General features: G+C 41.6%; 1 protein-coding gene across 2 annotated transcripts in view; it reads left to right on the top strand.

Moving 5' to 3' along the window:
- Positions 1–1,092: 1,092 nt before the first annotated feature.
- Positions 1,093–17,085, top strand: part of LOC127584879 (glutaminase kidney isoform, mitochondrial-like) — a 74,433-nt gene continuing 58,440 nt past the window's right edge. For both annotated transcript variants that reach the window (XM_052041888.1, XM_052041977.1), the window contains exon 1: positions 1,093–1,514. In XM_052041888.1, coding sequence (XP_051897848.1) covers positions 1,261–1,514 — 254 coding nt within the window. In that variant the 5' untranslated portion in view covers positions 1,093–1,260. The remainder of the gene's footprint in view (positions 1,515–17,085) is intronic.

A 17,085-nucleotide genomic window follows, 5' to 3' on the forward strand; every position in this document is an offset into this window, starting at 1 on the left:
CAAATCCTGGGCGATTGTACCTGATGACTCCGTAATACTGTTAAACTCGGCACCAGCCTGAAAGTGATCCCCGTAAGTCGGATGCCAATGGGGCAGCCTCTTTCCCAGCCCTCGCTGCTTTACTCTTCCTCTCCATTCGATTAGTTCTTCCTCCCCCCCCCCCCTCTGGTCCTTCCTCCCAGGACACCGCAACTGGAGCTGGACAGCCAGCGGCGGAGGGATTGCGAGCTGGAAGCTGGACCGGGAACCAGGCAACGTGGGCAGCAACATTCATGGACATTTAATTATTAATTGGCGTCACAGCATTAAATTCAAAGTCCAATTTATTGTCATATGCACAAGTGCATGTATGTACAGCACCGATTGTTTAAAATAGAAACAGAAAATGCTGGAAAAAGACAAAGTTAATGTTTCAGATTTTTAAAAACCCTTCGTTAAATCTTTACATTCGTTTTCAAAGTGACACATCGCTACCGTTATGTAAAAGTCACACTAGGTGTAGCCAATACAAACCCGCCTATAAGACCGCGCCCCAGAAGCCTCGCTTCACCCCGTGTTCCTGTTGGCATGACCGCGTCTCTCGCTCCATCCCACCTTTATTGTGTGAGAATGTGTCGGTGGAGGAGATGCTAAAAGTGTCGCAGAATAATGGAAGATAAACTAGGGGGATGGGGAACGGGACGGGACTGTCGTTTTCTGGCCTGTCTGGCAAAGCCGCGAAGGCAATGTTCACCCGAAATGACTGGGCAGCAGCAGCAACCACCGACCCAGCACGTAGCCCAGAACATGATTCATTACAAACTGGGAAGGCGTGCTGATTGACGCGGCGTGACGACCAATCACAGGCTGCTCTGACCTCCCCAGGACGGGGAGGGAGGGAAGGGGGCGTGCTGATTGACGCGGCGTGCAGACCAATCACAGGCTGCTCTGACCACCCCGTGACGGGGAGGGTGGGAGGGAGGGAAGGGAGCGTGCTGATTGACGCAGCGGGCCGACCAATCACAGGCTGCTCTTACCTCCCCAGGACGGTGGGGAGGGGGGAAGGAGGGGAAGGAGGGAGGGAAGGGGGCGGATCCTCCACCCCAGGCCGCCCTGAAGAAGGAAGTGGGCACGAGCAGCCTCGCGGACTCGGAGGTGGCAGCGGCGTGAGCTGACGGTTGGCGCTCGCGCGTTGTTGCCGACTCATCCTCGTTACCCCCCCCCCCCTCTCCCGCGCTTAACGCCCAGAGGCAGAATCGATCAAGCCCACCGGCCGTCGTCATGCTGCGGAAGGGGAGCTCCTTGCTGTGGGACTTGCTGGAGAGCGGGCTGAAGCTGATGGGTGGCGGTGGCAGCGGCATTGCCGCCGTGGCGAGACCTGGCCTCCAGCAGCACCGCGGCCTGCCCCGGGGTGACACGGGGCGGCTGCGGCTCGGGGCTGCCGCCTACAGCACCGGCAGCTCGTCGGAGGCAGCGCCGGAGCGGGGCGAAGCGGACGCCTCGCTGGTGTCTGCCGATAACTCGGCCCTGGAGAAGTGAGTACGGGAGGGATGGGGCGAGGGAGGGCCGGGAGGCGGCGGCGGTGTCATGTGGCAGAGGGAAGCGGGATCCGCCGCTTTGGATCCCTGTAATTCCGATGGTTGGGTCTAATCCGATGATCGTGCGTCGGGTGACTACGGAGAAAAGAGCTGTGGCCGGGGAACGGATGCACGACTGGGGGGAGGGGGGCACTCGGCCTGTCAAATCCCATCAGCTCTGTGGGTGAGCAATCCAGCGAGGGGCCCCTCCTCCGTGCACGTACTCATTCAGCTCCCCTTTAAACGGCGAATCTATCTCCATCACTACCCCGGCTGTGCATTCTCTGTCTCTCTTTCTCCCCCGCCCCAAAAGCACGCCGTCTTTTATTTTTAGGGATTTGCTTTTTCCATGTTCGTTTTTGGTTCTTCTGCCAGTCACCTTCTGTTCTGTGTTCTCAAATTGTTGACTCCCTCTATCAGTGGGATCTATCCTGTCGTGATTTTATGTTTCTCTTTCAGATCCCCTCGCAACATCCTCTTTCCAAGGGGAACAAGCTTTCCTAGCATCCACGTAGCTGAAATCATATTAGTAAATAACGTGGCAGTTTCTCTGAAGCCTTTGCATCTTTAAAGTGTGGCATGCGGATCTGAACGCAATACTTCAATTGTAGCGGAACCATTATTTTATAAAGGCTGATCCTGACTTCCTTGCTCATGTTACCCTATGAAGCCCACCATGCCACGTGTCTGATCCCAAGTGCTTTTATTTCCAACTTGCAGTGTCACGTTCAGTAAGCTTTATTCTTGCATAGAGATTTGATTTTGCATTGAGAATATGGATTTTTTTTAACGTATCAAATGACCCGACTGAATACCCGCATCCAGTTGTTTTGTACATTTCTTCTGTTTGGTTAGTTTAAATTTATTTTCATGAAACTCTAAAATGTCATGGTTGTTGGGGTTCGATTTCCGCATTATTATTTGTTTGCGTGGTACTTAACCTCCTCCTTCAGAAAATATGGGAACCTGTATTCTGCATGACCTCTAGAGCCTGTATCTCCCCTCTCCTCATAGTGAAGGAAGGGCTTCAGCAGAATGATAAGAAAAAAGACTATTTACCTGGGAGCAGAGATGATTAAGAGCACATTTAAAAATCATAGAATGGATGAGGTGAAACTGTGTTCAGAGGCAGAAAAGATAGTAGCCAGAAGATGTAAACATAAGCTGCTGGGAAAATTGACCAGAAATTGGTAAGTTGGTTTATTATTGTCACATGTACTGAGGTACAGTAGAAAAACTTTTTCTGCATGCTATCCATACAGATCATTTCATCACATCAGTACATTGAGGTAGTACAAGCAAAAACCAATAACAATAGAGAATAAAGTTTTACAGTTACAGAGAAAGTGCAGGCAGACAATAAGGTGCAAGACCATGATGAGGTAGATTGTGAGGTCAAGAGTCCACCTTATTGTATGAGAGGTCCATTCAACAGAAGGACAGTTGTTCTGTTGACAGAAGGACAGTTCCTTTTAAAGCAACAAGATGTTGTAATCATAACTCCGTTGCCTGGAAACTCTGTTTCATAACCTTCAGGGGAAAAAAAGTTGCATAAATACTTTTAAACCATTTAAATCCAGCTAAGACTATTGAGGAAAAAGTAGAACGGGTCTTATTCAGTCACTGGACTGAATAGCTCCATTTTGTGCATGTGATTCTATGATTGACTGACTTATGTAACATGCTTGCTGTTCCCAGATTCCTGCAGGTTTGTTTTCCTTGATAATCTAATATGACCATATGCCTTAATGTTTCAAATAACTTTTCTGGTTCTACCTTCAACAGGAAGAACTCAGTCTGTTTCTGTCCTGTTACTGACCCTACAATCATTGTATCCTTGATGTAGTTTTTATTCATAACCACTTTCTCATCTGCTTCTCAGCTATAATCACAGATCAATTAACATGAATACTTCTTAGCAATTTTTCTTTTTATCCTCTGCTATGATTACTTCACATCTAAGCATAAGTTTGGAATTTACAGATCAGATCAAACTGTTTTGAGGATTTTAAATTCTTTAAATAACACGGTTTCTGTGATTCTCCGATTTTGAGTAAGTTTTAGTCCAACAGTAGGCCTGGATTTTGCTGAGTGGAGATGCTGGAATCTGGAGCAAAAAATGAGCGGCTGGAGGAACTCAGCGAGTCAGGTGGCTTCTGCAGGAGGAACTGAGAGTAGCGGGGAGATGGACAACATAAAGGAATGAGGGGGAAGGGTGGGGCAAAAGCTGGCAAGTGTCAGGTAGAAGCCAATGAGGAGGGGTTGATTGGCAGATGGAGTCAGGTGGAGGAGGGAAGGTTGAAGATAACAATAGAGGCTGGAAGGTGTTAGGTGGAGGTAACAAAGGGCTGCAGATCATGAAATGTGATGGTGAAGAAGAAACAAGTAAGGTAGACAAATGGGGTGGCAGGGGACTGAATGGGAGGAGTGTATGGGTGATGGGCAGATGGAGAAGGTGGGGGAGGGGTAAGAAATTGGCAGATGGCTTGCAACTGTCTGCTTGGCAAAGTGGTCACCTGATCTGGGCTTGGTCTTGTGGATGTAGAGTCGGCCTCGGGTTGGAAGCAGTTTAATTCCCCTTCCCATTCCCACACTGATATGTCTGTCCTTGGCCTCCTTCACTGCCAGGGTGAGGCCAAGTGCAAACTAGAAGAACAGCACGTCTTATTCCGCTTGGGTAGTCTACAACCTGACGCATCAACACTGAATTCTCCAATTTCAGATAATCTGCTCTCCCTCTGTCCCTTTCTCTTTCCTTCTGATCTACGCACGCCATTTTCTCCAAGCTACTGCACCCCAGCACCCCCACCTCCCAGTTTCTTCCCCTTCTCCCACTACTCCATCTGCCCATCACCCACACATTCTTCCCACTGGGACCCCTCCCCCCACAGTTCCCATCTGCTCACTTTATCTCCCTTGTTTGGTTCCTTTATGCTGTCCTTTCTTATCAGATTCCATAATCTGCAGCCCTTTGCCTCCACTTATCGCCTCCACTTATCACCTCCCAGCCTCTATTGCTATCTCCACTCTTCCCTCCCCCATCTGATTCCATGTGCCGATCAACCCCCTCCTTGCCTGGATCCACCTATCACTTGCCAGCTTTTGACCCAATCCCCTTCACCTCTTTTATACTGACTGTCTCCCCACTACTCTTTCAGTTCTGATGAAGAGCCTTGACCCAAAATGTCAGCTGTCCATTTCCCTCTACAGATGCTGCCTGACCCACAGATCATCCAACGGATTGTGTTTTTTGCAGTGTGAGCCTGTTGCTCAGGTTCCCCATCACTCTGCACTTTGTTCAGATCCATAAATCTGAATTTGCTAGCTGAAAGCATTCTTGATCCTGCTTGCCCAGGGTATGTCAGGACTAGTTTTACCCATCAAACCTCTGAATAAACCTTCTTGTGCCAAACCATCTTTCAAGCTTTTGGAATGTTTGAATGTTCCTGGCCTTCAGAAGCATTCAAAACTATGATTTTTGTTTTGTTTCTAAATTATGGTACAAAAAAATTAATCACTTGAAAGCAATTTTGTAAAATGAGCTCATGAATCCTGAATCAATTTTATCAATCTGAAGCAGGGTCCTTGGTTTAATTGCATAATCCAGCAAATATTTAATGATGGGTCACATTCTCAATGAAAAATAATCCTGGTGGCATTTGATATAGTGCCACATCAGACCTCACTGTGGAAAACAAAAATGCATGGTATAGCACAAAGAAGCTACAAATGGATATAGAAAAGTTAAGTGAATGGGCAAAGATCTGACAAATAAAGTGTAATGTGGGTTATGGTTAGGAAATACAAAATTTTGGCAGGAGAAATAAAGGAGTGTATTATCTAACTCAAAAGAAATTGCAAAGCTCTGAGATGCAGAACTACCTGTGTGACCTTGTGCATGATGCATAAAAGGCTAGTTTACAGGTACAGCAAATGATTAGGAAAGTTAATGGATTGTATTGCTTGTTGTAAGGGGAATTGATCTTTTTAAAAAAAAACTAGAGGGGCTATGTTTACTTAAATAGGCAATTGGTGAGATGACATTTCTCATTTCCTTTAGACATAGGTGGAGTTTATTCAGTCCAGGGGATTCCTCCAAGAGTTTATGTCGCCTCTTGGAGCAACCCCATTCCCCCAAATGTATGTAATTTAACCTGAGACATTTTGCAAAAAAAATTTTATGTTTGAATTTGTAAAACTAATGTATGTTTGCCAGGATATCATGTGCCTGAATTTGGTGCATTTTCAGCAGGCAGATTTTTGGATTGGAGCCCATGGATTCTGCACCAAGCCAGGAATCAGAGAAGGGAGACTACATCACCATGTCGAGCTAATTCCAGCTCTTGAGGACATAGATTTGTTGCTGTATAATACGACTACAGTACTAGTGGGTAAAGATCTGTCTAATTCTCAGGTACACTACAGAGTGTAGGTCTGTCTGAAAAATGCTGGCCAATAGTTAAATAGTAAGAGAATAAAATACCAGTGGCCATGAGTTTATAAATAATGGTCAGTGCAGTTCTCTCATTGTAACAGAGGTATATTGTACAAGTGATGCAACTCGTGCATTGGTTTTAACTATTCAGAGGGCTCCTTAAAGATGCTACAGGCACAATGAGCTGTAAGATTCTTGTTACCATCTCTACCATGACCATTGTCCCAGATTTCTTGATATAATCAGGCATGTATACTTGAATATGAAGGATTCCCGGAAAGTTGCTGTTAAGTACAGCTATGTCAAGTGTGGAGAGATAGGAAATATGTCCAATTTCCTGAGTCAGGAGTGGAAGATGTTTGCCCTCTGAGTGGAAGGTACAGATGTAGAATTGAAATCAAAATTGTTGCTTTTGTTAGGAAATTAGATGAGACAAGGTAGGTGAAATGAACAAAAGTCCAAATTGGCAGTACAGGCACTACTTCATTCTGGATTTGGGGGGGGGGGGGTGGGCTGCTGAAATTATTACTATTTTTATAAAGTACTTTAGGTTGGGGGGGTGGAAATGTTCATTTTTTTCTAATGTCAGCGATGGGTATTATTAACAATGTTGGTGAAAAGATTGCATTATAAGGATATTACATTAATTAGTTGGGTGAAACTGTGATAAACTGGTGTCAATGTAAGCAAGTGTGAGATGAAGGATTACTGTTAACAGGTTATGAGAAATGAGGCAAAAGTGTATGTGTGTGTCTGTATGTGTATGAGAGAACAGAATATCTTGCCAGTGATGAGCTACCCATGCTCACTGCTGCTAGGCTTGTGAACAGTCCAGTGTTGGAGTTGATTTGGAAAAAAGCAGGTATATAGTGGCCAGCAAATTTGGGACTTGTGTTCCTTGAGATTCCTGTGTTCGTACACAATTTTCCTCACATTTATGGGGAAGTGTGAGAGAGCTTGTAGATTAGCCACAGTTGAATGGTTAAAATACCACCAATACTATCTCCACAAAATCTTCCAAATTCACTGGAAAGACAATTGAGCCAATATCTGTGTTCTCTCCCAGATCAACATCCCCTGTTGGATTTTGTCGGCTATGTTGGGCAGGCCACATTGCTCATGTGCTCAATGTCAGACACCTGAAACAGACACTATATATTAGAAAGCAGCCAGAAGTAAAGGTTCAAGGAGGCATTAGCACATCATTGAGGAAATGCAACATTTCCATTAAATCTTGGGGAATCTCTGACTCATGACTGTTCAAACTGGAGAAGGAACTTTCAGGATGATATTGAGAATTGAGGCATACAAAAATCCTGCATAAGCAGAAGGAGCTACATTACCTCTAAACTACACATCTGTCTGCCTGACAAGCTGCCTCTTGCCCCATCTATGGAAGAGTCTGCAGGTCCCTCTGGCCTTGTTTTGCTGCATCAGAACCCACAACCTTTCTCCTGAGGGATTGTCTAAGAACTTAATGGGGAAGCAGGTTTGATCTGCTTTCTCTTTTTCCTTGAAACACACGTTAAACAAATAACTTGGAGACTATACTTGATTGTTTGAGTACCTCTTGCTTCAGAGAAAAAAAGGATGCTAATCACCATGGGGATTTGAAATATTTATTAGCCTACGAGTAATTTGGGAAATCCTGTTTCTTCCTTTGAGAAGCATTGGGCTGTTTAATATTTAGTGGTTCTCCTCAAGTTGTTGAAAATTTTATCTGTGGCTATGCATGGGACTATGAAACTTGAATCCAGACTCATTGTGTCAACCACACTGGACGTGAAAAGTCTCACCTTGATGTTTGATTCTGTAGTGCCTTTTACATATAGCCTGGAGTCTTTTCATGTTTGAAAAGTTTGTAGATTGATCTTTATCAAGGTGTTCAGTATGTCCTATCCTGCGCCATTTGCTTCCGATTCTTGGGTTGGTACTAGTCAATTAGAGATTTGAGAGTGCCCTTCTGGTGTCTCTGTGCTTGTATGGACAACCTTTCTTTTGTCTCAGTTACTTAGTAAGGTGAATTTCTTGGAGGCTGTTCAATCCACCCAGGGACATTTCCTTGATACTGGTTGTTTCTGACAGCTCAACTTTGGCTATTTGGTTCTGCTCATAAATGCTCCTTAAGTTGGAAGGAATACTTATGGAACTGCTTGAATTGTTTAATATGCCTTCTGTGCAAGATCCATGTTGCAGAACCATGGGTGAGATGTTGAGACCACTTTATGGTAGAGCTTCAGTTTGTTGGCAGATGAATATTGTCTCAATATAAGACTTCTATTTGGAGTTGTGCAAGGGTCTGGGATTTTGCTGATTTTGTTTTTGTCCAGGGAACTGCCATGAGATAGTACTGCCCAGATAATTTGAAATGGTAAGTCTGAAAAATATGAACTATGAATTATGATTGCAGAAATGTTTATAGCGTGTGAGAACTGCTGCACATTCAGCTCATTCAGTTGACAACTCAGTAGACAGACGACCTGCCTAGGAAAAACCTGAGACGCCTGTTAGGTGTATTCATGAACAGCAAAGGGATAAACTGTATCTTGCCCTGAGAAACATTTTCTTAATTGCAAACTGACTAGAAATTCAAGTGAAATTAAGAGGCTATTTCAAATTTTTGAAAAATCAGTGGCAATTGTTTCCAGCAATTTCTTGCTCGTACATAATTGGGTATTATACCTATGTCAAATGTAAATTTTCTTCCTATTGTACATTTTGATTTGCTGTACATTTTGATTTTGCTGTACATTTTGATTTTGCTGTACATTTTGATTTTGCTGTACATTTTGATTTTGCTGTACATTTGATTTTAGTTGTTAATTTGTTTTTGTGCTTGTTCAGTTGGAAAGATTTCTGGCATAAATAGAATCAAGCTTTTTCCTCTTGATTCAGAAGGCAGAATTTTGTAGTTTTTATAGACCCCGTGAAGTTAAAATATGCACTTTTAAAAAAAAAAGTTGATTCACATTTGTTCTCCATCTACAAATTAAAAAAAATAGCTGTCTTTCTGTTGTATGAGGAATTGATTAGTAAATATCTTTTACAGTGGACTAACTGCTTTCATCTGAATTCTACTGAGGCAGCATACCAATACAAGTATCTGATGAAAAGGGTGTTTGTTGTGTCATCACACTAAACCAAAGCTTTAATTATCATGTGATGAATGTAATTGTGAAGGATAATCTGAGATGACCGCGCCAATAGCAATGCAAAAGCACAGCATTAAACTTAATTGAATGGCATTTTACAATAATGAAAAATAATGCCCAAGACTGAAACATGAGGTGTGCTAGTGATGTGAACTTGAAAAGGGAGCATTTTTAACTCCGTCATACATAAGGACGAGATATTGGATGTGGTTGTTGCTGACAATGGCAGCGTATATTGGATGTTCTTAATTCAGTTTGTAATGGTAATGTTGAGCTGCTGCCATGATTTTCTGTAGGTCCATCTTGTGAAAGTCCTTCCAAAAAATGCTACTGAGTTGGAAGTTCCAATATTTAAATCCGGCAACAAGAAAGAAGCTACTATGTATTTCCAAGTTGTACAAGTGTGTAATTTGCAGTCCTGCCCATGCACTTGCTACCCTTTTTCAAGTTGGTAGGAGTCATCAGTTTAGAAGGTGCCATGTCAAGTAATTAGAGGGCATTTTGCAGATTGTGTGTCAATGGTGGCTAATGTTAATGTGCAAGTGGTGTACAGGGTGGCAACCAAGAGGGCTTCTTTATACTGGATAGTGCAGAGCTTGTTGAAGTTGCACTCATCCATTTAAATGGAGAAAATTTGAATATACTTGTGACCTGTGCCTTGCAGATGGTGGGAAGACTTTGAGCCCAGTTGTTGAAGGAGATTCAGCATTTTTCTCTATGGAGTTGCCAAATGTCCTTAAGTATTGTGCAATCATCAGTGGATGTTCTTTCTTGTCATTGACAGAACTGAAATTATTGACCAGGGCACTGTCTTAAGTAACTTTTGCAGTGATATCCTATGGCTCAGATTGGCATTCAAGTGCAACTATTGTCCTTTTTGTGTTGGTGGAGAATTTTCTTCTAGACTCCCTTGGTGTTGAGGGCAGTCATTCTCATCCCACCTTTTGGAATTTGGTTCTTTGTCCATTGTTTCCAAATAGTTAAATGAAATAGAAACAGCATTAATTTGTCTTTAATTCTTGAGATTGTTACTAGGATAATTTAATTGCAATTTTTGTTTTTGTTTCTTTTTGCAATCCTAACTCCCATTTATTTAAAATATTTATTTTTAAAAATAATTGTGGCATGAATGAATGTAGAATTTTAAACCAACGATCTGGAATTTTTTTCTGGGGCCTACTTGGCTAGCTTCCTTTATGAAAGGTGGGTTAGGATATCCTGTGATGGTCAAACCCTTTAGGATGAGACGAGTCAACTATACAAAGTTTTAATTGAATAATGAAAGGCTGTACAAATAATCTGAATTTCAAATGAGCATAAAGATGTGAATTATGCAAGATTTCTTAAATTGCAAATTCTAGAAGTATGTATCTTTTTACCCAGGTTCATGAAACAGTTGTCACTTGGTATCCTGGACATTGTTTGCAGCATTGCTCTGGAGTGTGCCATGGGCTTTGATTCAATCTTGGCATCGTATGTACGTTAAAGGGTAAAATCTATTCACCTTTTCTTCAAGAAAATAGTTTGTTGCAAATGTGGGAAGTGTCCATATTTTATTGACCTTGTAAATTGGGATGCTCATTTCATTTAATAGTATTGTCATAGGACCTTTTTTGGGCTATTGCTTGCGTGAGGAAATAATACCACGTAGAGTTATTTATAGAGCAACCTTGTATTGAAGGTAGTAACTCAACTAAACAGCAATGGCTGGTACAATGTGAATTAAAATCAAACCATATGCACTTACAGGTGCACTTTTATACACACTGATTTTCCCCTTTAGAAGCAATCGACTATTTACACAAATTTATACCATACTGTAGGTTCAATATTTACACATATGTGACATGCCCAGTGATGGCCTAAGCATAGAATCGATCCTGCAGCTGAAATCCATACAGTCTGTTACATGATCTTGTTCACCATACCCTGGGATATTACATTTGTGTACCAATTGACCTATGTGAATGTTTGAGTTGTGTCGCTTACCTTCACTGTAGTTACTGACTCCCAGTACTTCCATAATCTCTCCATTAGACTCTTGGCTGGAGGTACCCTGTGCTGAAGAAGGGCAGACAGTGTAAGGAGGATGAAGAGTGGTGATGGATGGCCCTGTAAGCAGAAATAAGCTGATGACTCATGGATAACTTGGAGCCTTAGATCAATAACTGTTGTTTCATTGTTTCTTTACTTTTGCTGATGGGTTGCTCATCTTCCCCATTAGAGGTTGAATAAAATGTAAATGCTAAGCATAGCAATGTGACAATCTGTCTGCTTGATGGACTGGTGGCAGAAACCTTACTTCAAGGAGGCTACAGATACCAGAATAAACTGTAGCACCTCTGTGGTCTCTTCTGTATAGGTGCACCTCTTGAATGGCATTCCTTCTAACCACAAGAGCAGCGATTAGCTAGCAGGAGAGAATTCTGTTCTCAACAGTAAAAATACCCGCAAGCCTGATGGAAGGGACGAGCAGGCCAATTCCAAATTTACTCTAGAGCTGTGATCTCAGCCCTGACTTCGCTAGGTTTTCAATGTCCTGATTTTATCTGAAGTCACTGGATAAATGCGGATAATTCTGATATACTGGAAGGATATCCACATTAAGTATATATGCTCATAGTATGTTATGGATTCATTAATTCGTGACCCTACTTAAGGTACCTGTTACTCATTGACAGGTCAAGCTTTTGGAAGTCTGATTAACTCTATCCCACCACGGAATGTTTATTCCTAACCCTCCACAGATGCTGCTCAACCTACTGAGTTCCTTCAGCAGATTTTGTTGTTCCAGATTCCAGCATCTACAATCTCTTGTGTCTCAGAAATGTTTACCTTCATGTCTCAAAGGAACCTCTTAATTGGAGGCTATTATGATAGTATTGTCACTGGACAGTAATCATCAATTTGCAGTGTCCTATTCCAAATTGGTGGTTGTCTTAAAGGCAATTGTCACACTGCAACCATAACAATAAACTAGATTTTGACTTCAGTTTCCTTGTACAGCACTTAGTAGAATAGTCTAGATGAGATTAAAGGGTCGTCCATAATTGCAGCTTCCCTAGTCAGATGGACCATTTTAGTCTAAAATTTGCTGCTGGTGTTTTATGATCTGTGACGTTGCCCATTAACCATAAGCTTCTGAAATTTGATTTTTGCTAATTTTTAGGGATCCCCCACTAGTGATGAGGGTGTGGAAAGCTTCTACAATTTTTTGCTCATGGCCTAATTTCATTATGTGGGTAATGATTGATGGTATGCACTATTATTGGAGGATCCCATGGCAGATGCTGTTTCTGCTAGTTGCAAAGGATCGTCATTAAATTTTGATTGTCATTGTTTATGTGCTCTTGGTTGCTATTCACCTCCGACCCAAAGCTCCCCCTTTTGTAATGACTTGTGAAAAGGGCTCAAAATTATGTCCAAAGCTCGTGGAAACTTCAAGTAATACAGAAGCATGATGAGAGAGCAGTAAAGCTCAATAATATTCATTCTCTCTTCTATGTGACAACCTGGTATCTTTTTTCCAGATACGTCTTTCCACATTCTTTTTCATCTGAATCCCAATTAGAGAACTTCAGAATGCGTAAATGCACCTTTTGTTCAGATCCTACTGAACATCGTGCTTCTGTAAACTGACCACATCCCCTGGTATCTTCAAGTTTTTTTCTGTATGATCTTCATGGTGATGAACGTATTGTTCTTATTGCAAAGATGCCTCAAGATCCTTTGGAGCATTTTGTGCATCACTGTCCGAAAAATCTTTAGGGCTGCCTTAGCTATATAGTAGCTTGGTATAGATATACAACCCTTTGTGCATGTTAATATGGGTAGATCTGACTCCATCTTCATTTTGCATATAGGCATGGGACAGGTTCAGCTTGCTGTAGTGTTGAGCCCATCATTTCCATGCATAAACTTTGCAAAGTGGGCAGTGGACATTTCATTATCAAGAATGGTTCTGTTTAGGATGTAGGGACTACAATCAGCTTGGTCTCCTTCAGGGGTCACCACCAATGGGATTGTCCATTTTACCATGGGCCATCACAACACCCTTTTATAACAAATGCAGTCTCTCTACCTGCAGCTTAAGGGCACAAATGAACCAGCCTTTGCCACCCCAGGCAGATGTGGAAAGTGGGACTTCGTACCTATCAATGGCACTATATGACTCGGTAAAGAGATCCTTCTACTATCTAGAGCTTCTACAGGCCCATAGGTGCTGAAGTAACACCGTGGATCATGTCCAGTTGAAATGCGATCCCCTTAGCCCCAGTATTTCCCCATCAGTGTCGGCCATGATTTTACTGTGACAATTGGCAGCTTTTTCCTGCTCCTGTACCTGACCAGCATGATATTTCTCCAAGAATCGGCAAGACTTCCTCTGACTTTTCCTCATATTGGTATTGTGGCCTTCCTAATAGAATTGTGTTAAGTAACAGTTCATAGGTGTCATGATCCATTAACAAGACGATCCCTATTTGGTAAATTGCCAACTTTATTTTCTGACCTTTAAATCACCAAAGTGCTGCTGGTTGATGTCAACAGGGGAAAATGCCTTTTTAATTCTTGGGGCTGCTCTGTGTTTGCAGTACCTCTGTCGTTGGCATGTACTTTCAACCATTGCTATTGGGTCATTGCTTTTCAGGCCTTGTGATCCCAGAACTTCCTTCTGTTGATCAAATGACAAGACCCATGGACTGCCATTAACAATTTTGTTTTGTTGCTTGCCTGTGCTTGTACTCTACCTGCACACCAATCAACTGCCTCTGTTAGTGGCCATTCTATTTGGCCTCTCGAACATTAAGTTCTTCTATTTTAAATGTCATCCCATTCTGAACTGTGATCCAAAAAACCTGATCTAAGAATGTCGAAATCGCTCTCTCTCGTGCTTAACCTAGCCATCATCAGCCAGTTAGGCTTTTCTGGTTGTATTTTTCAAACCCATTGCTCTTGAATTTCTGCCAGATCAAAATGTCTCCTCAATTTTCATCTCCTCTTTTCAGACCTCGTCTGTAAATCGTAGTGTCGGTTGATTTGCCATAGTTTTGTATGCCTCCAATGCAGTTAATACTGGGCTTGGTCATGTTAATCTCAAGGATAACTGCAGTGCACATCATTGTTCATTATTGACGACTGTGCCTTGGAGCATGGAAGTCATAAATGAACAATGATGTGCACTGCAGTTATCCTTGAGAATGTCACCGTTGTTCAAATATGGATGTTCTTTGTTCTCCCTGAGATCGTCACAATATTGATTTCCCTCGGGACCTTGTTTCCCATGCAGTGCAAATAGCTGAATCTGCTCATATCTCTTGAACCTGCTGATGTATTGGCTGCATGCCCTGCCTGCCATCAACTCTTCTCTGCTTGGAGAGGTTCTTTATTTTCACTCTCCTTGTATGCTGTAAGGTACATACACCAAACTTGCTGCTAATGTAGTCCTGGTGCTGCTTGCATCTGCCTGAGGCAGAGCTGTCAACAGAACTTCAGTTAATGCTGCAGTAACTGTCTCCTAAACAGTAGTGACAGGTACAACAATGTATCAAGTTTGTCCAACATGGTGCATTTATTAAAGATACAATTACAATCTCCTGTGCTAAATTATACAACATTCAACAAAAGTTGAGGTTGAGACTTGCATAAGTATCTTTAAGACCATGGAGTTGAAAGGAAAAGCTTTTGAGAGTGGAACTGAACAGCTTGTATTACTTGTAATATGCTAGAACTGTGTGGAATAGCAATATCAAATGAGCTGAAGTTGACTCTAATCCCTGTTGAGATTAAATAAAGGTAAATGCACCAGGATAATGTATTTTAAGGTTATATTTTTGCATAATTTGCATTTTAAAAATGGTTTGCATTCCATTGAATTTGGAGGCCCTGGGGCTTTAAATTCTTTGAAAATAGGAATATGATGTGGGGGGTAAATACAGAGAGGCTTTCAATGGTGGATCTGTAATAGGGTATAATCATCAATTATTTTTGGGCAATTCTGAAGAGAAATTTGGAAATCTCTAACTTATACAAGAATGAGACTGATCTTTTGGGTAAGTTACACTGTGGCAAGGTGAGAATATAGAATCACAGTATGTATCAGTCATGATACTATTAATTGGCAGAACAACTTTGAGAAGTGAAGTGGATTGCTCATTTTGCTGTCACTGAAGTTGGACTTGACCATTCCATACTTTCAGAGTTTTGGGATTGTGTGTGGAATTTATTTGTTGACTTTTGCTGCTTGAATTACTCTAAAACTTTGCAACAGCATGATATTTCACAAAATATCAAATGTGCAATTGCAGAATGTTGCTGTTTCAGAGTTTACACAAATTATAGATGCAGAGTATTGCAAAGTACACCTGTTAAAATGCCACTAGCTTTGTTTGGGTAATTTTGAACTTCCAGATCGTAGTGGACAATGTGCCCAGTGAAACTACAGACTAAATTTATATTTGTGTAGCGTTTTCCAATGAAGTGGGTGATTAATTGGCAAAGAACATCCATGCATATTCCATTCAAGTTGTGTGTTTCTTGGAATTTGAATGGGGCAAGGAAAAGCAAATTGAAGTATCCACATTAAATAATAGCTGATATCAGGAGTTATAAAGCAGATTAAAAATTTAAATGATATACAGAAAGCACTATAATAGGGAAATAACATTGGAAAGAGGTGAAAGACAAAGGCAAGAATTGTGTCTTGTAATATTTTCCTGAGGGGATGAGACTCTTAATTATTGAGGTAAGCAGGGCTGTTCATTTGTTATCACTGATTGGGATTTTTCGAAACTCACTGCTGAATGCACCAGCATTAGGTTTTTAACTATTCTTAATGTGGAATTAGTTGGCAAGAATGGCAAGTGCATTCCATTGCAATCATTTCACCTCCATCTATCCATCATATGTGTAACAGCACAGTTTGTAGAGGAATGGATTATCTCTCCTAACAACTGAATTTCTGTAATTAATTGTATAGGTGTGAAATGCCATGGTATCTGATGTAAAGTGCATTAATGGCGAGTGCTGTTAGCCTTGAAGCAAAATCTGGGCCATGCGCTTTAGTTTCTAATTAAATAAGATTACGCAGTTTGAGAAGGGAAGTTTTTAGTTGGAATAAATTTTTTTTAAAGTGCACTGAGGTATAAAGCACAATTTCTGGTGCAATAGTCGAGAACAATGCAGTTAGTACTGGGCTTGGTCATGTTAATCTAAAGGATAACTGCAGTGCACATCATTGTTCATTATTGACGACTGTGCCTTGAAGCATGGAAGTCATAAATGACCTGGAAATTTAGATGCAGTTCATATCTGGCTTTTCGCATTATACCAGGGATGTGTAGTGTGGCCCATATTTGAATGGAGTTGTGTACCTTGATTGAAAATTTAAGTGATTTGATTTAATGTATTTAATTTATTGTTTATCAATATTATTTAAACCCACTTGTTGGTGAGCTTTCAAAAGCATGTTTTGTTGTCTGGGGGCAAGGCCTCAATTCACTGCCCGAGGCTTAGTGGCTGTTTGTGACCTGCTCTGTTTCACAAGATTCCCAAGGCAGCCAGGCCTTTGGAACTATTGGATCTGTGGGGCCACAAAGAAGCAAAAATATAGTTGTTGGTGGTGGGGGGGGGAGATGGTCAGGGAGAGAGGAGGTGGCTGTGCTTGATCTAGTCCACATACAACTGGATGTATAATTTTCTGCATTTTAAAATGTTTTTTAAATTATTTGGTCGATAATATTTCAAATTAAATGGTTTACTGTTCAAAAGCAAGCCATGTCTTTTTTTTTTGAGGAATCCAAAACCTAATTGTGTTCCCCTGCCAGTTTCCGATAGTCCCCAATATAACACCTTTGCTTGTGATAGAGCATTTTGTTCAACATCTCTCTGTGAGATTTCTAACATTTCATTCTGACCTTTTATAATTACCTCTCCAGATAGACAG

This window comes from Pristis pectinata, chromosome 1, assembly GCF_009764475.1.
Source record: "Pristis pectinata isolate sPriPec2 chromosome 1, sPriPec2.1.pri, whole genome shotgun sequence".
NCBI lineage: Eukaryota > Metazoa > Chordata > Chondrichthyes > Rhinopristiformes > Pristidae > Pristis > Pristis pectinata.